Source organism: Gracilinanus agilis, chromosome 1 (genome assembly GCF_016433145.1).
Source record: "Gracilinanus agilis isolate LMUSP501 chromosome 1, AgileGrace, whole genome shotgun sequence".
NCBI classification, from domain to species: domain Eukaryota; kingdom Metazoa; phylum Chordata; class Mammalia; order Didelphimorphia; family Didelphidae; genus Gracilinanus; species Gracilinanus agilis.
Genome location: NC_058130.1, coordinates 645,599,753 through 645,621,748, shown reverse-complemented (window position 1 = coordinate 645,621,748; position 21,996 = coordinate 645,599,753). Strand labels below are relative to the sequence as shown.

The following is a 21,996-nucleotide window of genomic DNA, read 5'->3' as shown; positions in this document are numbered from 1 at the left end:
TGCCCGTACTGGAAGTACAGTAGATGCTCCTGGGCCCTACCCCATTGATGATCAACAGGGATGTCTTTGACCTGCTTCATTTCCAGCTTTGGTTGGTTTGCCACTCCTAAGGCAACCTTGTTTGTCCCCTGTTCTTGCCTCCTCTCATACAATGTGGTGTTTGACCAATGGCAGTCAGTTGAATTCAGTTTATAATTAAATGTTAATGTTTTATTAATAATTTATCATGTGTTCTTAAAGTATTCACTTTAAAGTATCTTGTTTTCTTGTGTGACTTAGTGTCAATCTTTGCAATAAATTATTGAGTATTTTAAGCATATTAAAGTACAGATAGTATTATGATAAATGCATGTATACAATGCTCTTTTCTACCCTCTTTTACCTAACCCCTGGATTTTCATGAGTTTAGATTGAAGTGATTAAAAAGCTGAGGTAGGAAAGCGTTAGGGAAATTGCTGCTACCTAAAACCTGATCTGGAGCACAAATGCAAAGATGTTTGCTCATTTCTTTCCACCTAAAATATTGAGATTAAGTAATCTGTTTATCAGGAAAGAATACCTGATGTACAAGATAACAAAATTATATGCTTTTAGAGTTGGAAAGGACTTCAGTGACCATCAAGTCCAACTCATCCAAAAAGGAATTCCCACTATAGCATATGTAAATTGGGGGGGGGCAGTAATGTAAGGGGTTAAAATTAAAGGGTTGGACTAAGTTATTTAAGAGTATGGAGCCAGGAATTAATTACTCAATTCCAAAATGATTTTTATGGTAATTTATTTTACAAAAGGAGAGAGAGAGAGAGAGAGAGAGTGAAATTAGAGAAATGGGAAAGAGGACAGAGTAAGGGATCTAGCTTAATGAGCTAAATTATGTGCTCATGCCCTGGCTTACTTTGGCAGGGCCTAGGGGTCAATTAACAAGGGTTTTAGCTACGAGGCTCCTCTCAGACAAGGGGCCGCCTCTCCAGAGGATAGTACCTCTAGGAAAGGCCAAGGAAGGAGGAGTCAGCCTTTTTCACTCACCCACATGGTAGTTCTAAGGAGAAACAGAAAGCAGTCCAAGGTCCTCAGCCAGAGATCCTCTAGGGTCCAGTTCAAGTTGAAAAGACTTCCTTCACAGGAAGTTCTTGCCACTTAAAAAGACCATTCCTTTTGTCACTTCCAGTGCCTTCTTCCCACTTTACAGGTACCAATTACAGCTAAAGCTTAGGTTTGCCCAGGGGGCAGTCAGTCAATTCTGATTCATTACTCACTATAGCACATGTGGGTCACAGACCTCCCCACCATACTTAAGGCTAAGTGGGGTATATATGCTTCTAGTGATTAAATCTAAAAATGGGCAAGGTAGAGTTAATCCCATCTTCACACTTAACTGAGGTCTGTCTCTGCTCAGTCTAATCCTGTCAGTCTAATGAGGAGAAGCTAATAACTCTAGTCCCCTCAACCCCCTGCAGCCCATTCTGTTTTTGAATAGCTTAAATTATTATCAAGTGTTTCATCACATTTAATCTAAATTTGCCTTTTTGAAACTTTTTATCCTGGTTACACTTTCTGGAACTTAATAGTTCAAGTCTAATACCTTTTCCAAATGATAATCCATTAGAATAATTCTTGGGCTGCCATGTCCCATCCTGATTGTCATATTCAGGTTAAATATCCTCAGTCACTTCAGTTAATCTTTATGTGATATGAGCTAGAGACCCTTCACAATCCTGGTTGTCCTCCTCTAGGCACTCTCTAGTTCATTAGTGTCCTTCCTAAAGTGTGGTATCTAGATGTGAAAACAGTACTTCAGATGTGTTTTGATCAAAGCAGAGTATAAAGACATCTTATTTTTGAGAACTTTGCCTCTTGTGTTAATAGAATTAACTCTAGCCCATTCATAGTCAAAACTCTACTTACCCTAGGCATAGAGATGATATCATCCCCACCTCCCTTAGTGGGGAGGGGAGATGAGTTACTCACATGTGACAATAAGTAACAAATCAAGAACAAGGGACTGCCCTTTGGGCAGTCCAAATCAGTGTAGAGGCTGCCATTTGTCCACTTGAATTAGAGGTGGACCCACAGGAAGTGACAAAAGACACTCTCTCTTCAAGTATGTTGGTTACTTCCTGCTAAGGGAGTTCCCGCTTTGAACTTGGTGCTGAAGGAGCTCAAGGGGGACCTCAGGCAGCTTCTACTCTGAATGGTCACGTGGGTAAGTTAGGCTGACTTCCTTGGCCTACCTTGGCGTTTTTCCAAGACTCTACCTTAAGTAGGCTCTAGCCTATAGGATTACTAGGCCTCGTGGCTTGTAGCCTAATTTATTTAGCCTTCTAACCTTCTCTCTCCTTCCAGGCCTCTGCAGGTCTGGACTAGCCTCTCCCTCTCTTTATTTCCTTACCTTTTACCTTCCTAATTGTAAATAAACTACCTTAAACCTGATCCTGACTTGGGTCTATTTTAATTACAGAATCAATCTGAATTGTTGATTCCTGGCGACCACACTTTAAATATATATCTGTAAATATCTAAAATCTCCCTCTTACACTCTTTTAATGTAGCCTGTTACTTTAGCCCTTGTAGCCATCATATCATATTGTGCACTAATGTTGAGCTTGTGGTTTACTAAAAAGACTTATCTTTCTCAAATAGATTTCTTACAGTGTCTCTCCCATTTTGTACTTAAACAATTTTTTTAATCCAAGTATGACTTTACATTTATACTTAATAAATTTTGTCTTTGATTCATCCTAGTACTCTTCTCATTCTGTAATCTAGTGTTTTAACTGTCCCTTCTATTTTTGTGACATTTATCAACTAGTAAACATGCTACCTATCCAGCTCATTGATAAAAGAGGACCAAACCGGCACATAACGCTAGGATATTCCATTGGAAACTACCTGGTTTGACTTTGAACCATTAATAAATTTTCTTTGAGTTTGACCAGTCAATTCCTGTCCTGTTTATGATTATATTATCAAATAGTCTATGCATTTCCAGTTTTCCCACAAGAATGGTATGAGATTTTAAATCAGATGATATTCTAAAATCATTTGTTAACTTATACCTATATTATTTTCATAATCTACCAGTTCAGTAAGCCTCTCTCAACAAAATAATAAATTTAGTTTGGCTCTAGATCAGTGATTCCCAAAGTGGGCGCTACCACCCCCTGGTGGGTGCTACAGCAATCTAGGAGGGCGATGATGGCCACAGGTGCATTTTTCTTTCCTATTAATTGCTATTAAAATTTAAAAAAAATTTAATTTCCAGGGGGCTAAGTAATATTTTTTATGGAAAGGGGGCGGTAGGCCCAAAAAGTTTGGGAACCACTGCTCTAGATCCTTCAGACTATCCACTTGGCTGCTTGAGTGGTATTACTAACTTGCAAACTTAATTTCTTTTCTTTTTTTTTTTTTTTTTTTTTTTTTGGTTCCAAGGCAGAAGTGTGGTTAAGGGCTATGTAATGGGGATCAAGTGACTTGCCCAGGGTCACATAGCTAAGATGTTTCTGAGGTCAGATTTGAACCTAGAACCTCCCATCTCTGGGCCTGGCTCTCAATCCACTGGGCCGCCCACCTGCCCCCTCAAACCTAATTTCTTAATCCTAGTTCTAAATAGTAAACATGTTACTGCTATGGTGGTTCTCTTTTACTTCTAGGATCTAATGTTCTTCACAATCTGGTTCTACCCTACCTTTCCAGTATTACTACATTTTACTTTTCTTCAACATCTAGAAAACACAACAGATGGAAGCCTGATGGGCAAATCTAAGAAAACCCCTCAAAAGAAGTCATTTTTCTAGCCCAGGTTAGCATGGGAAGATAAAACAGCTGGGGACACTAAAGACAGGGTCTGGTCAGGATCACACCTTATAAAATGTTCTAATCCCAAATTTATACGTGGGAAAATGGGCTGATAATGAATGGCGAGACAAGGGCACATATAAGAAATGTTTACAGGGTAGAAACAAGATTTGTCAACAGATTGGATATGTAGAATGAGTGCTAAAGATTAACATCTAGGTTATGAGCCTGAGAGATTGTGATGATGGTGGTATTCTTGACAATTAATGGGGAAGTATAGTAGGGATTACATAGCTTGTAAGGAGTTCTGTTTTGATCTCATACCTTAGTTGATCTATCACCTGCCCTCCTTTTCTCTCTCACCCCTTTTTCATGCCTTTAGTTTTCTTCATTAATCTCAGCTTATTCTGAGTTTAGGAATTCCTGACACTATTTTTACAGTGTTGTGTCATGCTCTTAGAGTCATCCTGTTTACCTGCTAATTGCTTCCATTTTCTTGATATATGTGCACCAAATTTAAAAAAAGAAAGTTTTTACATTCCCTGTATTTCCATATCAGCATCTTCAGATAACTTATTTTTTTTCTTATTGGAATTTCTTTTGTATCTTTATAATTTCATTCTATAGAATTACTATTTCTCCTAGGTTGAAGTAACTTAGCCCTTTTTGCCTTATAATTTTAGAACTTGGATCTTATTTATCATAATTATTTGAAATCTATTCTTCCAAAATCAAAGGTATATTTTTCAGACTACTTTCTTCTCTTCTGTCCCAAATTTAGCTGTCACAATATTTCTCTCATTTTCCTTCCAGAAACCAATTCTCTAAGTTAGGATCACAGAAATCCTGAATAGAATTTTACCTTTTCCTTGAAAGATGAAGTCGTTGTTTTCGTCAGAGAAAACACCCTAGCAAAAGTCTAGATAATTGAAGTCCCTCATCACTAGAATATACTAGTATATATAATGCTTCTTGTCAAGTTTATTTTTCTAAAATTCTCATCTATTTCTTCTTTCTGTCCAAGTGGCCATTAGTATACTCCTATAACATTTCTGTTTCTGTCTCTATTGATTTCCAATAGAATGCCCCCCACCGTATTACCCGAATCTGATTCCTTGAGGTGGTGTACTACCATGATTATACCTTCTCATTATTATACTCCCCCTCCCTACTTCATTTTATTTTATATTTTTCTTTTTAAAATTGTTTTTTTATTATGATCTAAACAAATTTGAATGTTCCAATATATTAAAAACAAAAAGAATTCTATATGAAATTGCACGTCGATTATGTACATCCTTTGAAAATACTAATTTACCACAATAGTATTAGCATAACTTTTCTATTTTTTTCATATTTAATTTAGATTTTTATCTTATTTTGTGTGTTTTCAGTAAATGCCTTCTTCCTGAAAAAAAAAAAAAAGTCAGTTTTCTTGGAATACATTCCTTTTGTCATTCATGTCATTCTAATGTTCCATTCAATTTATATACTCTTTCAGAGGTACCCATTTTATTTCTGGTTCTTTATAACAAAGTGATGTTATAAATGCTTTAGTGGATTGCTAGGTCAAAAGGTATGCATAGTTTAGTGTCTTTTGGGGGTATAATTCCAAATTACTTTGCAGAACTATTGGAGAAATTTAGAACTGTGCCAAGAGTGCATTAATATCCCTGTCCATGGACTCTTTAATACTTGTAATTTTCCTTTTGTAATGTTTTTGTTAGTGTGATGGGTGTGAGAGTTCTTTAAGTATGTGGTCTTTATTACTGCTAAGGAACATTTTCTTTTCATGAATTGTTTATATTTTGCATTTCTTCCTTTGAAAATTGCCTTTTGATTATTTTTGGTCACTTACCTATAGGGGAATATCTCTTGTTCTTTTATATTTAATCAATTCCTTACATATGCTGGATTTAAAATCTTAATTAAAATTGACCTTTTTATCTCTTGTGATCTACACTATCCCTTACTTTTATCAAGATTTCTTACCTCATCCTTAATTATGAAAAGTTACCTTCTTCTCTAATCCTATAATTGTTTACAATATGACTTTTAATATCTAGGTCACATTTTGAGTTGGAGCTTATTGTGGGATATCTTGTGAGGTGTTGGTCTAACCTTAATTTCTGCAAGGCTGCTTTCTAGTTTTCCCGGCAGTTTCTAAGTGAACCCTTAACCTAGTAGCAAATGTCTTTGTATATGTGAATCCTTATGCTACTGTGTTTGTTTGCTTCTGGGTCTTATGTACCCAGTGTGCTCTACTGATGAACTTTTTCTATTTAAATTATTGTCATTAGTTTATATTACATTTTGAAATTTGGTGCTGCTAGGCCCCCCTATTTTTTGCTGCCATTTCCCATTATTTCTCCTAAAAATCTGGCCTGAAATGAATTATGTTATGTCAAATTATATGAAATCTTAGATAGCATTTTAATTGCATTTTAACAAAAGGGCAAACTGAGGCAGAGCTCTGAGCAAAATATAATTTATTAGCCAGGGACATGTTACCTGTCAATAAATGGACCAGTGAGGGGGCAGCTCGGTTGCTCAGTGGATTGAAAGTCAGGCCTAGAAATGAGAGGTCCTAGGTTCAATTTTGGCCTCAGACAAACTCTGGGGCCCTGGGCAAGTCACTTAACCTCCATTGCCTAGTTATTATTAATAATCTCTTCTGCCTTGGAACCAATATATTCAATATTGATTTTAAGATGGGAGGTAAGGGCTTAAAATAAACAAATAATTAAATGAACCAGTGACTTTCCTCCATTCATTCCAAAGACCCTGAGCAGTTCCTTTTTTTAATAGGTTTTGGAGAGTATAGACCAGTGGTTCCCAAACTTTTTTGGCCTACCACCCCCTTTCCAGAAAAAATATTACTTAGTGCCCCCTGTCACATACTATCACTGACCCCTTACAGTTATTCACCACCCACAAATGCACCTGTGGCGATCACTGCCCTGGATCGCTGTAGCACTCACCAGGGGGCTGTGGTGCCCACTTTAGGAATCACTGGTATAGAACAAAGAGCAGAACAGGGCAGAGAAAGAATAGATCTGAGCATGTAATTAGGAAAATGGCAAATTACAGTTGGAAATAAATACAAAAATAGACATTTGGAAACTTAAAGAAGATATAAATAGAATCAATAATTAAAAAAAAATAAAGTGCTGGGCCTGATATCTTTGCATCACCACCAAGCTTTCCTTCAAGTAGTTTAGTGTCCAGAAGTGTAGGATACTATCTCACATTTGTATTTTCTCACATTTGTTTAAGAATACTTGAATATATACAGAAAAAAGTTAGTTAGATCCCAAAGTTTTGGTATGTTGTATCATTCCAGTAATTTTATTTGATGGAATTCTTTCTTCATAATTTGGTTTTAATTCACATTATTTAGGACTGCAATATTTAATCATTTATGTTTGAATTATTTATTCAAATGTCCTTTATTAATTAGAGAGGCATCTAGGCATCTTGAATAAAGTAATGGATTTGGAGTCAGGAAGGCCTAGATTAAAATCTTACTTGAGAGATTTGCTAGCTCTGTGGTCCTAGGCAAATCATTTAACTTTATTTTGACTCATTTTTTGTTTTTAAAATGAGAGGATTGAACTTGATGGCCTCTAATTGGTTAGTCTGCTATATAAAGTACCTACTATTCACTGGGCATTGACTTCAGCAATGTAGATACACAGATAAACAAAATACAAAATAAAAACCAGTTCATGCTCTCAGATAGCTCAGAAAATAATAGAATAACAGCACATAAACTATTATGTACAAACAAATATTTGCAAGATAAATTGGGAGTAGTCTTAATGGGAAGGTGTTAAGGTTAAGAAAGACTAGGAAAGGCTTCTTGAAGAAAGAGGGACTTTGGCTAAAATTTAAAAGAAGTTGGGTATTTTGTTGTTGTTGTTCATTCCTTCAGGTATGTCTGACCCTATGTGACCCCCAGGACTTTGGTCCATGGGGTTTTCTTGGCAGAGGTATTGGAGTATTTGTCATTTCCTTTTCCAGTAGCTAGGAGGTGTAAGTCAGGAGATGGGGTGTCATTTTCTGGAAACAACATTGATATCAATGTTATAGGATACAGCAGATTATGTAAGGGTCAGTTAGGGTATAATGTAAGAAGACTAGAAGGGTCCAGGTTGTAAAGGGTTTGAATGTCAGACAATATTTTAATTTAATCTCAGAAACAATAGGGAACCACTGGAGTTGAGAGTGACATACATCAGATCTGTATTTTAAGAAAATCAATTTGACAGCTGAGTGAAGGATGGATTAGAATGGGAAGAAATTTGAGGCAAGAAGACTAACCATTTTTAAATCCCTTTTTAAGTCCATAGATTTTAAGTCCTATGCTTTTAATTTTATTGCAGTTGGTAAAAAGTGGTTTAATATTTTTGCTTTTCTATATTTACATATGAGTTTTTTTAGGCTGTAACACATGATCTTTTTGTAAAAAAATACCATAAAACCTGTGAAATATGTGCACTCCTTTTGATTCCCATTCAGTAACTGCTAGAGATTTCTCCTATCTTACTTTCATAAAATATTATTCAGATCCTTATCTTCTTTTTTGCTTATCTTTTGGTAATTTTTTCAGTGTTTGAAAGGGACATGTTGAAATCCCTACCTTTTATGGTTTTGCTTTCTATATCTTCAGTAAATTAGTGAGCTTTTCCTTTAACTATTTAGATGATGTGCTTATTAAATGCATATAGAGTATCCCATAAGTCTTAGTACAGTTTAAAGTAATTATAGTTTCCGATTGCACTAAAATTTTTGAGCCATCTTGAATATTCATTGTGTGTGTATATTTACGTATACGTGGACAAATTTTACCTTTAAGTATAATGTAGCTTATTTACTTATCTCTTTTAGCCATCTCTATTTTTATTGCTGCTCAGGAGAAACTTGTTAACAATTTAAATTTTTCAAAAATGGAGGGGATTACTTTAATAGTGGATGGCAACCTACTTGGCAAGTCATAAGTTGAGTGATGATGGCATAAAGTGGATAATCTTTTGTCAGGTATAATGGAGAGAGAATTCTTATTCACACATAGGTTAGAGTAGATGTCTTCTAAGTTTTCTATGTTTTTATCAAAATCTGATTAATCTGTATTTGAACAATTTATCTCTAATATTTGGGGAACAGGTTATTGAAATTTTCTACATATACTGTGTAGAAAAGCAGAATATGAAATCTCACAAAGAAACATTTAAGGATTGTGAATATCTTAGGGTCATTATAAATGCCAACTGCTAATTATGTAGTAAAGTAGATTGTGGATTAGATTATTTTGGGGAAGTTTTACAGTGATTACTAATCACAGACTTGTTTGCAAGTCATATCTTTTTTAAAAATATAAATATTCTCCCAGTCATACTTTAGTTGTTTCCATTTATGACTGATGCAGAAGTGGCGTAAAAACTGTATACTTAGTAAAAGAGTGGGCTTTGGAAATGAGTGTTCACAATTTTTGAATGGGGTTATTGTATGAAGATTCAAGCTATAAAAAAGCTAGAGTAAGAACTTGAGCATTTTGTATAGATTCCCTATCAAAGACATAGGGAAAAAAACACAGCCAGGAACTGCATTGTATGAGATGGAATGGATAGGTTGAGATCTAAATGAATAGAGGAGATCACAGTTTTATTGATGTATAGTGTAGATGTGTAGAAGTGTAGATGAGGTGTAGGACATATAGATAACAATCTGCTAGATGGCACAGGGGATAGAGGGCTGAACCTATAACCAGGAAGAACTGAGTTCAAATCCAACCTCAGTAACTTAATAGAGTAGGACCTTGGATAAGTCACAACTCTGTTTGCCTCAGTTTCTTCATTTATAAAATAGGGATAATTATAACACCTCCCAAAGTTGTTGTGACCATCAAATGAGATAATAATTATAACTTAGCAGAGTTCCTAGCACATAATAAATGCTATGTAAATATTAACTTCTCCCCCTTAAAATTATTTTTTTCAATAAATCTTTTATATCATTTTGCTTAATCATTTCTTTCTCAGTAAACATAGAATGTCTAACAAATTCTGGCAGTTTGAATTTCCCAGTACCCTGAATTCTGCACATTAAGAGTGAAAACGGTCAATTATAGAACATTAGTGCTTACATCTTAAATATGAAGTTATTACAATTTAACTTGTTTATGGATCCCACACTTGTGGAGTAAATTTTATTTACTTGTTTGTAATTATAGGCTATCGACATTTATTTCTAGTTGTATAAAAGGATATATTTTTGGCTGTGTTCCTAAAATAATCTGTATATTTTAAAAATATAAATAAATATGCATTAACATACCATCAATTTTAACTTCAGGAAATAAATATTCCCATTATCTTAGCTAGGGGACACTTCAGCTCAATTTTTTTTGTCTTAGATAAAATTTGTTTCCTATTTCAACAAGTATTTAAAAGTCTTTCTCTAGGCTCATGAATATTTGGTGTTATAGGAAGTTAGGGAAGTAGTTACATGACAATGTGGCTGTTGTTAAAGAGCTTAGTTACGTTAAAGATAGGTCTTCATGAAATACAAAGAACAGTACAACACAAAATATGAGTAGGTACCAAAATGTGTACACTGGCAATAAGTCCTAGGAAAGTCTTGGAAAAGTCATTAAATAGTAAGCACCTACTATATGCCAGGCAGTATGCTAAGACTGGGGATACAGAAAGGCAAAAGACAATTAATTTCTACTCTCAAGGAATTCACAGCCTAATGGTGGAGGCAACAATACAATTATATATAAGATATATACTGATAAATTGGATCAATAGAGGGCGGGCACTAAAATTAAGATCTGGCAGGGCCTCTTAATTAGAAATGGGTTTTTATCAGGGACTTGAAGGAAGCCAGGAGGGAGAGAATTCCAGGCAGGGGGACATTCAGTGAAAATGCCCAGAGCCAGAGATACCTCTTTGGTTAGGAGTATCGCCAACACATTTAACAGGAACATTGTTATTATATTAAAGAAGATGTACACATTAACATTATCTTCTTGGGGCAGCTGGGTAGCTCATTGGTTTGAGAGTCAGGCCTAGAGACGGGAGGTCCTGGGTTCAAATATGACCTCAGACACTTCCCAGCAGTGTGACTCTGGGCAAGTCACTTGACCCCACAATGCCCACCCTTACCACTCTTCCACCAAGGAGCCAATACCTAGATGTTAAGGGTTTAAAAAAAAACAACATTATCTTGTATTTACCTCTTTTCTGTAGTATACATTCCTCTGATTTTCCACTTTCATAATTTAACAACTTTTTTTAGCTTTTTATATTGCAGCCCTCTAGGGATTCTGACTGGTTTCCTTACCCTTTCTCTCTTTCACTCCCCTATTCAATTTCTTAAAGAAACATTTTATGAAGTGAATTTAACAGAAGTAAAACAAAATCTGTTTAACATAAAGAATACATTGTTTTTAATTCTGTCATGTGATAGTTTCTAAAACATTTTCTCTGCCATATTTATTGCTTTTCTTTTTATAATCTTAAAAAGTGTAGTGCATAGGGCCTTTGATTTTTAAGTTGCAATCCATAAAAGTAGCTTAGTCTTTCCTTGCCCTTTTAAAGAAAACGGATCTGAAGAAATTTTTACAAATTTTATCTTGGAAATTAGTTTATTCATTATGTTTAATTTTAGGAAATGGTGCTCTTGCAGAACATTCTGAAAATGTGCATATTTCAGGAGTGTCAACTGGTAAGTCATTTTTTGTAATGTTTAAATTTCATGCATGACTTATATGGTAAATATTGAAAGCCACCTGGTATCTTATGAAGTGATATTTGGCTATAAAAATTATTACTGCCTTTTGCAGCATGTAATAAGGAATGAAGCAACTGGAACATGGAAAAATTCTCATAAGATAAAATTGATACCTGCATGCCCCTGAACTGATTATGCTTTTCTGAACGGACTGCTTAATTATTTTTTTCCATACAAACATTGAACTAAGAGAAAAGTTAGTTTAAGTTGAATTGATATTTTCTTTTCAAGAATTTATATGAAATGAAATTTATTAAAATGTAATTTTGGATTTTGGTTTCTATATAGAAGAGTCAGAAATTAAACACTTTATTTGATTTAAATTGAAGTAGTAAGACTAGCTAAAGTACTATATATTTGTATAGTTTAACAAAAGTTGGTGTTCATGAAACTGAGAAACTTCTTTTGGTATAAGAGTTTAAAGAGTTCAAATTTTATCACTGGCATGTACTGTTAAAACATAATACTGACCAAGTGTTTAAAAAAATAAAATAAAAAGCTTTTTAGAGAAGAAGCAGATAATTTATTAATGAAGCTGTCCTGAATTCTGCCTGTTCTGGCATTAGACATAAACCTGCAAATTAGAAGCTACCCTTTCCTTAATTTCTTTCTTGCCTTTTATCATCATTTTCACACTCTGTTCTAGCAGGGAAATATATTAATTTCTGTATTGTATGTATACATTGTCTTCTACTTCTAAATTATTTGCACATCCCATTTTCTACATTTAGAAACTTCTTCTCTTTGTAACTCTGTGCTAAAACATTTTCTTTAGCCCTCACTCCTTTCCAACTCCTATTCTTGCTCATTTAAAACCATGATCAGCTCTCACCAATTTGACCACATTTTAATTCCCCACAAATTTCATTTACCTCACCATTTATTTTTTTTCAGCCAAGTTACCAACACTTAAACCTTTGACCAGATTGCTGAAACTTATGAATAATTTTGTATCTGTCTCTAATTTTGAAAGGTGTATTTACTTATGTAACTTCTTCCTAATTGTTTGTAAGTCCTTAAGAAGATGATACTGGGCAGCTGGGTAGCTCAGTGGAGTGAGAGTCAGGCCTAGAGACAGGAGGTCCTAGGTTCAAACCCGGCCTCAGCCACTTCCCAGCTGTGTGACCCTGGGCAAGTCACTTGACCCCCATTGCCCACCCTTGCCACTCTTCCACCTATGAGACAATACACCAAAGTACAAGGGTTAAAAAAAAAAAGATGATATTATTTTTATTTACTTGATAACTCCCTATATCTAGTAGGCAGTGGATTAACAGTTATCTTAATCAAATGACATTCTTTGGGTTCAGGGAGTTCTTAGCTATTTTTGTGTCATGAATCTTTTTGCCAGTGTGTGGAAATTTTGGACCTCTTCTGAGAATGTTTCTAAATGAATAAAATACAAAGGATTGCAAAGGAAACTGATTACAGATTCTTCTACTTTTTCCTCTCACTGTCTTCTTAACACTCAGTAGTCTGGCTTATCCAAATCAAACTGCTCTTTTCAAAGTTAATAAAGATCTCCGATTTGTCTAATCTAATATCTTTTAATAAATACTCATCTTGACTTCCGCTGCAGCCTTTGACACTATCAGTCACCTCCATCTTCTTGATTTTTTTCTTCTCTAGATTTTCATGATACTACTCTCTTGTGATTCTTCTCCTGTCTAGCTGAGCACTCTTCAGTTTTCTATGTTGAATCATCCAAGTCATTCCTTGCCAAGTCCTGGACCCTTTTCTCCTCTACCTCTATATAATTTCCCTTGGTTATATTATCAGCTTTAATGGATTCATTTATCATCTCTAGGCTGATAATTCTCAGATTGCTTTATCTAGTTCTAACCTCTCTGTTGACCTTTAGTCTTAAATCTCCAACTATCTACTGGACATTTATCTAAATGTCTCATAGATATCTTAAACTCAGCATGTCCAAAATGAACTCATTCTCTTTCCTCTTTAACCCAACCCTCTTTCAGATTTTACTTTTACTTTTGGGAACACCACCATCCTTCCAGTCATTCATACATGCAACTTAAATGTTATCTTCAACTCATTTCCACATTCTTATCTCTTATATCCAGTTTTTGATAAGGCTGCTGAATTTTATCATTGTAACAGCTTTTGCAAACACCCTGGCTTTCTTAACTCTCCTATCCCCTGAATCTAGACATTTTCAACGATGGTCCTCCTTGCCTAGAAATGCTCTCCTTCCTTGTCTCTATCTCGCCTGACTTTCCTGGTTTCCTTCAAGTCCTACCTGGAATCTCACAAGAAACTTTTTATAGACCTCTTGCCTTCTCTCTGTTTATTATCCCCAATTTACCCTATATTTAGCTTGTATAGTATTTTTTTTTAAACTTACCTTCTTAGAATCAATATTAAGTATCCATATCAAGGTAGAAGAGCAATTAGCATTAGGTGACTTGTCCAGGCTTACACAGCTAGGAAGTATCTTCAGCCAGATTTGAATCTAGGATTTCCTGTCTCTGGGCTAACTCTATGCACTGAACCAACTAGGTGTCCATTTTTGTATAGTTTTTGCTTGTTGTCTCTCCAGGTAGGCTGTGAGTTCCTTGAATTCAGTGATTGTCTTTGACCTTTCTTTTACTTAACTCTTAAAATGGTTATTGATTCACAAGGCATTTAATAAGTATTTATTGATTGTAAAAAAAATATATGGATTGCAGGTTAAGAACCCTTATGCTCCAGTGACTTATACATAGTTTTTGATGTGTAGTTTTCAATTCTACAAATTTGTCCTACATGTTTTCAGTGTCCTGATTTGAAGCAGAAATACAAGTTTGATATGCCATTATACTGGGTGTCATAATAGTTTTAGTCTGAACTATTAAAGCTTAATACTGCACTAAGACTTTTCAGACCCTCTATTTGTTCCTTAAATAGTGGTGTAACGTGTATTACCTTAGCATTAATGACTTAATTATAATTTTAAGGGTGGAAGGGACCCCACAAATATTAATTCCAACTCATACCTAACTCATCAAGAATCTTTTCCTAAAATTTGATTGAAATCTTCAAATATAGCTTTGTTTGAGACCTCTCTATTCACAAAAACCTCACTGACTCCCAAGGCAGTCCATTTTACTTTGATTTAAATGCTCAAATGTTTTCTTTATATTAGATAAATCCTACTCACTGCTTCTCTATTACTTATACTTTTTGCTCCTATTTCTACCTTCTAGGCCTAAGAAGAACAAATCTGATTTATTATAGGATTGCCCTTTAGAACATATCTGTCCTAAGACTTCTCTTCAACTTAGATATGATCAATTCTTTCAACTAATCTTATATGCCATTTCTCTTACTGTCTTGGTTGTCCACCAGGTCATATATATCTTTCCTAAAATATAGCATCCAGAACTGAAAAAAAAATATTTCACTTCTAGTCTGATAGGGACTAAGCTATACCTTCTAGTTGATATCAATTTATTAATTATTACTCTTTTAATCTGGTATTTAAACCAGTTGTGAATTCACCAAACCTGTTCTAACCTAGAACTCTTCTTGTTGCTTACCAGTAGAGCATGTTCTTTAGTTTCAAATAGTTTGCTGAAATCACAGACTGCTTTTACCTTTCCTACCAGTTAGTTTACTCATTTAAAAAAAAAAAGACTAATTGGGAAGAATCTATTCTTGTTGATAACTTGCTGACTATTTCCCTTTTTAAATGCTTTCAAAGCTAGAATTCTAGAATTGCCTTCTTGGATTATAGTTTTCTGGTTTTCTGGTTTTTCCTCTTTAAAAAAAATTGGAATGCTTTCAATTTTCCGTCACCATTACTATTTAGTCTCTTTTTTTCAGTCATTCTTTCAGGTGTGTCCAACTTTTTATGATCTCATTTGGGATTTTCCTGGCAAAGGTGAGTGATTTGCTATTTTCTTCTCCAGCTTATTTTACAGATGAGGAAACTAAGATAAACAAGGTTAACTGACTTTCAGGGTCATGCATATAGTGTCTGAGGCCACATTTGAAGAACAGGAATGTTCCTGACTATAGGCCCAGTACTCTAACTACTGTACCACTCAGATGCTCCCCCACATTTTCTTATACAACATTAAAAATGGCTCAATATTTTCTGGAAGTTCTTTCAATTCATCCATTCTTGGTTACTTGAATTCTTTGAAGGTAGCTTTGGATTTTAAGATACCATCTCTTTGTTAATCTTGAATTTCATCTACTAGAATTCCATCTATTTTTACTGTCCTTTTCATTAACTGAGAGCTTTCACCTTAGAAGATAGAACAAAAAGAAAATGAGAGTTGATTACTTTAGCTTTCTCATCCACTTTTTCTCATCCTAGCTCCTTAGAGCAGTGATGGGCAAACTATGGCCCACAGGCCAGATGCAGGCTCCCTGAAATGTTCTATCTCCCCCCCCCCAAAAAAAAACCACATTATTCCTAATCTGATGAATACAATACAATGGAAGTGTTGCCTTAGAAACAGACTGACAGGAGCATTTCCTTTCCTTTGGCCCCCTCTTTAAAAAGTTTGCCCATCATTGCCTTAGAGCCATATTAATATTCCTTTACTGATTCTTTTCTTTCCTCTATTGTAGCTATATAAATCGTAAGCCTTCATTAGAACTTCAGCTCTTTTGGAACTTTAGCATTCCAGAATCATAAAGAGGCAGATAACTGAGGAAGAAGAATTTTTTTCCAAGTAATATTTTCTTTCTGGTCACTTCTCTCTGGTTCACACCTGCTTCCTTGATGGAGGTAACAGGAAGAGTGTGGCTACTGTAACTCTTAACTATAAATGAACAGTTTTCTCTTTCATCCAGTTTGCATTGACTCCTACAAAGCAATAGAGAATGAATGGATGGGGAAAAGTATTATCAATCTGCAAATATGTAAATTTATTTTGATAGCTTAATAACTCCTCACTGAAAAAAATCAGGTCTCAGTACTCGGAGATTTCCCAGAAATGTAATTGGCATATTTCCCCCTTAATTTTCATGCCCCATCCCCAAGCTTTTTAGAATGTCTTATTAATAATTTCATATGTTCTAATAATGATTTTCAGATTCTGGAAAGCCTCTGATTATATAATGATGTATATAATTCATTTTTCCAAATTCATCTCCATTCCATTTCCTCTTATACCATTTAAGCATATTTTTATCCTTTCCTCTCAATACACATATAACACAATATACATATACTAGTATGTATACACATATATACCTTCATATATATGCATTTATATATAGATATATGCACGTGTAGTCTTTGACCTTTCCTCATAATTCTTTTGATTCCATATTTTTGTCTCATTATTGTACCCATTATTGAAGCTAATAATTTGAGTAGCTCTTTGTGGCATCATGGACTTCCAAGAGAGACTGTAAGAAGTGATGAAAAGACCTAGGCTGGACCAGTATTCACAAATTATAATAAACCTATGATTCCTTCCAGAATTTGAAGTTTCAGGCCACTATTAAAAGGTAGTACGGAATAGTGTAATGGATTTAGAATACAGAGGACCTGATTAAAATCTTGGCTGTCCTACTTATAACTCATATAGCTTTAAATAAATCACTTAAACTTTCCAAGTGTCAATTCCTCATCTATAAAGGACTTGGACTAGATGGCCTCTTAAGGTCACTTCTAGCTCTAAATCTGTGATTCATGAACCCTGTCATATTATGGATGGTGAGGTCAGGTTACAAAGGTATGTGTGTGAAAAGTGAAGGGAGGGAGGTAGGATAGATGGGAGAAAGGAGAGAGGAAGGTAGAGGAAGGGAAAGGAATGTAGAGGTCCCAGCCCTGGCAGGGGGAAATTGATCAGAGCCCCTAATAAATTATCAGAGAGCAACTTTAGAGTTTGAAAAGCTTGGTTTTATTTTAATTAGAAAGGGAAAGGTCTAGGGAAAACTAGGAGGTAGGAAGAAAGGGGAAAAGGTGCCAAGAGAGAGATCAGGGTCTCAGGGTAGAGAGCTCTAGCAGGTTGAGAGAGCCCAGCCAGCCTCCAAGGTCTAGAGAGAGAAAAGGCGCCAAACTTTCCCTTTTATACTTTCCCTGACACCTCCCCCAAAGGAAGTGGGAGGTGTCAAGGGAAGTTGTAGCAGAGAGAGAGAGTCCTGGGAGACTAGTCTTCCGGGGCTTAGGATAATTTTAAATGACACAGGTAACACAACTAGTAAGTGGCAAAGTTAGGATTAACACTGAAGTTTAAAACTAAAGAAGCTCCCAAACTGCAAAGATTAAATTCTATTTTGTTAATTCCCATTAATCCAATTATAATTAAATTATTAGCCTGTTGGACAGTGTCCTAGCATTGCAAGGTACGGACCTAAAAGTATAAAACATAACAGTTTAAAATATTTAAAAGTTTTTAATATGTTTAAAACCAATGATCTGCAATAGAAATAGTATACTAGCTTTTAAATCATGACAACCTGGACCATTAAATTAATATCAAATTAGTAAAATACTTCATTTCTGAAGGTAATGTATACAATTGATACATTTCTATTGTGGAAGTAGAATATTATGAAATGTGTTAAGATCATCTTAGCTAGATTAACATCTCAACTTCACAATAAAAAAGGTGTGTTCATTGTTGACAATCTCTTATTTCTCTATACTTTTGCCTTTCTATCGGATTACTCCTGAGTCTCTTTTATTTGATCATCATTCATGTTTCTATTTCCTAAGCTTGAGCCTCATCAAGAATCTTGGGCCTCCTTTAAAAATGTTGTTTTGTTGTTGCCTTTTATTTTTAAACTGCACTGATTTCCCTTTAATTTTGTTTATGTCTACCTTCCCACATACATTTCAACCCTTCCTTGTAACAGCAAAAGATTGAAAGCCATATTAAGTGGCATAGCAACTGCACCTGATAATGTACATTATGGGCCTTTACCCTTTTTTCTGAAAGTTCTTTCTTTTGAAGAGTATCAGTTTCTGTGGGTTCAATAATTTCTAGGTAGATGTTACCCATATTGAGAAAGTGAGATAGACACATCTACTCCATTAGGGAGAACTTATTCAAATATATACTGTACCTAGTCTAATCCTGCCTCAATGATAGAAGAGTCTGAGGGTCCTTATTTTTAATCACCATTATATAGTAGTAAATGTGAAAATTAAAGTATATGCCTAGCTGAAGCAACAAAAAGAACATATCATAGGTAGCACGTGCAAGGCAAGTGAAACCACTTCTACACCATCTCCCCCGGGACCCTGAATCCAAGAGCCCTGGGAATGATAGTGTTCCCCAGGACCTAGACCTATTTCCAGCCCAGACTTTACAGCCATTATGGAAGGGAGAAATCATTGTGGAACAGGGACCCGTATTCCTTCTTACTACCAGTAACAATTGCTTTCATTGAACAGATATATGTAAGAGCTCTCAGATTCTTCCTTATCCCCCATCAGTCTACAAATCCTGCTTCCAACCCATTCTTCTCATCTATTATCCAGTAAGACACTTTGGATGAGGGTCCAGCCATCCCTACCAATTGCCAACCAACTGCCAGGGAGACTCAGGAAGCAATGTATGCCAGGTAGTTAGTTCAGATCACTTCCACCTTGACCACCATTTCTTCTCATACTCTAACTAAGACGCTGAACCCAAGAGTTTGTATGTGTGTGTGGTGTCTTTCTCATCAAAATGTGAGCTCCTTCAGAGTAGTCTGTCTTTTTTGTTTCTGTCATCTGTTCTTAGCATGCTTTATACATGAGCATCTGACAAATGCTTCATTCATTCATTTGGGTTCAAATAGAACTGAATCAGTATTGATCTCAAGGTTTTTTTTATTTTTCTTTAATTTTTCTCTGCAATACTAGGGGAAAAAATTACCTGAATAAGCAGTCTAAATTACTTTTGATGCTTTTGAAATCTAATTAATATATAAATGCTCCTTTCAGTGGTAAAGATTGCAAACCAGCCATACTTTTTTTCATGATGTTCAATTCATGTCTGTGCCTTATTATAAATCATTTCCAGGTCCCCTAATGTACTGATCATCTATCTCTGTATTCCATGACATTTAGATACCAGTTTAACATGTTACTTAGCCGTCATTGATGCCTCATCCTTGCTATATGACTAAATCAATGGCTTATTTAAGTCGTACATTTCTCTTATTTTTTATGCAACTTCTACACAATTCTTTGTTGGCAGTATGTTGTCTATTCACCCACCAAGGTTCTTCTTTGCTCTGTGTCTTGCTGCGAATATTTGGACTACAGCATCATAATAATTGATATACTGCTTGAAGAAATAGAAATGACACTAAAGCAAGCAAGGATGGAAAGAGCAACTGGATATGACCAAATATATAGAGGAGAGGTACATGCTAGAGGCAACATAATTTCAAAGGTATTGAAAGATCATTTCTTAAAATGTCTGAAAAAGAGAGTATACCAAATGCTTAGAAAATATCGGGGGCCTTCTTAAGCAAAAAAAAAAAAAATGAATTAATTGGGCACTCAAAATAATAGCCGGATTCATTAAAATTTCACCTTATGCTGAAGATTTTTACCAGTTCTCTTTGCTGCTTGCACCTTCCCTCTGAGATGACTTTCTGGTTACAATGTATGTATCTAGGTGTTTCTCTTTCATCAGAAGTTATGCTTCATGAGGGCCCGATTGTCTTTTTTTTTTTAGTTTTAACCTTATGTATCTATCCTTTATCATAGTACTTAGCACTATGATATAAAATACTTGTTGACTAACTATCAGCCCATATGCCTACTTTTTCTATCTCTACGAAATTTTTTTTTGGGAAAAATCTATAATTGCATTAAGGTCATCATTGATGAACATAGGTATAGGGGCTGAATTTGTTTCCCTGATAAAGGATTTTCCCAGGTAAGGAAATTACCTATGCATGCATGCATACATAGTATAGTTCTTATAACTTATAATCTTAGACCGTTGCCTAGAACACTGAAATATTAAGGACTTCTCAGGTCTTGTTTACACAGTCAGTATATGTCAGAAGTAGAACTTGAACTATGAACTATGGGGTCTTCCATGCCCTTGAAGCCAGCTCTTCATTCATTATGGCACGTTGCTTCTTTGATGAATGTATGAAAATGAAATAGTAGGCTTTTGCAAATGGTATTCTGTATAGCAGATTATATTTTTATAGGCACAATTCTTAGGGAATGATAGAGAAAAATATCTTATAGTGCTTATTTTGACTATTCTTTTTTTTTAAAGGAATTTGATTCAGTAGAACATGCCATGTCCTTTAAGGCTGTTCTCTAATAAAATGTCTCTCACACATATATTTATATAAAGTTCCTTGAAACATGGAGCAAGAAATAATATTGTTCATTGACCCTCTGATTATAAACATTAAGTGAAATATAACATACTCTCACCAAAGGTATGCATATTTAATGAAGAGTCAAAATGAAAAAGGGATTTCCTATGTAAGGATGGGATTTGTGCTAGGGGGATGAGTCAGAAGGAGCCTGAGGAGTGGCTGACAGTTGGTGACAGTTACTGGCAGTTGAGACCAGAGAGAGAATTCTGGGAAATTCTCCGGAGGAAAGGGGAGAAGAGGACTCCACTTCTTCCAGTGGAGGACTAAGAGAGGGAGGATGTGGACAACCCAGCTCGGATCCAGTCCTGAGGGCTTCCTGAGGATCTTTCTTTGGACATTGAAACCCTGATTCCCTGATCAGCCATTCCTTCATATCTCACCTGTCAAGACTTCAACCATCGAGTTAGCTAAGTTTTTAGACTCCATTTTGGGAGTGATCTCTTAGTCTCCTTCAACCATTACCCAACCTTGCTGAGACTCCCTTTCAGTCAAAACTTACAATTATAGGAAAAGATAGAAACAGAAAAATAGAAACAGAAGGAGAAGGGGTGAGGGGAGACGCTTAGGAGTGGGATCCCCAAAGGTTCCCACCTAAGCTACGGACCCCATAGAAATAGAGAAGAGGGCACCCCAAAATCCCTCTGCCCTTCACCCCTTTCCCCAACCCCTGAATTGCAAATAATAAAAGCCATTCATTAGTCAGATAGCTTTCCAGAGAGCCTGAGATATTTACAAGGGAAAGGGGAACCACAGCTTGGTCTGGCTGCCTCCATCTTGAAGTCAGACAGACCACCTGCTGTGAAGTTGACTGACCTGGGGGGAGGCTTGTGTGAACCCCGTCCTCATTCAGAATTGGATCGGGGTACCACATACCTTGTCGTATAGAGAAGCCTTGCCCCCAACTCCTGAGGGGCAGCACAACCATCTAGGTCATCCAGTTTCGGGGTGACACCCCCTCGAAGTCTCCCAGAGTATATTCGGCCTCAGGGGAGTGCTGGAAGAGAGACTCACCTCATAGACTCTATCTCCTCTCTATCAAAACATTTATTGATTGGCTCCCTTTATTATTACACCTATTATGATATCTTCCACATGCTTTTA

The 21,996-nt window shown here is 35.6% G+C and overlaps 1 protein-coding gene across 1 annotated transcript in view; it reads left to right on the top strand.

The window, feature by feature from the left end:
- Positions 1 to 21,996, top strand: part of LRP12 (LDL receptor related protein 12) — a 105,052-nt gene that overhangs the window by 32,248 nt on the left and 50,808 nt on the right. Inside the window, exon 2 of the mRNA XM_044684032.1 lies at positions 11,470 to 11,526. Coding sequence (XP_044539967.1) covers positions 11,470 to 11,526 — 57 coding nt within the window. The remainder of the gene's footprint in view (positions 1 to 11,469; positions 11,527 to 21,996) is intronic.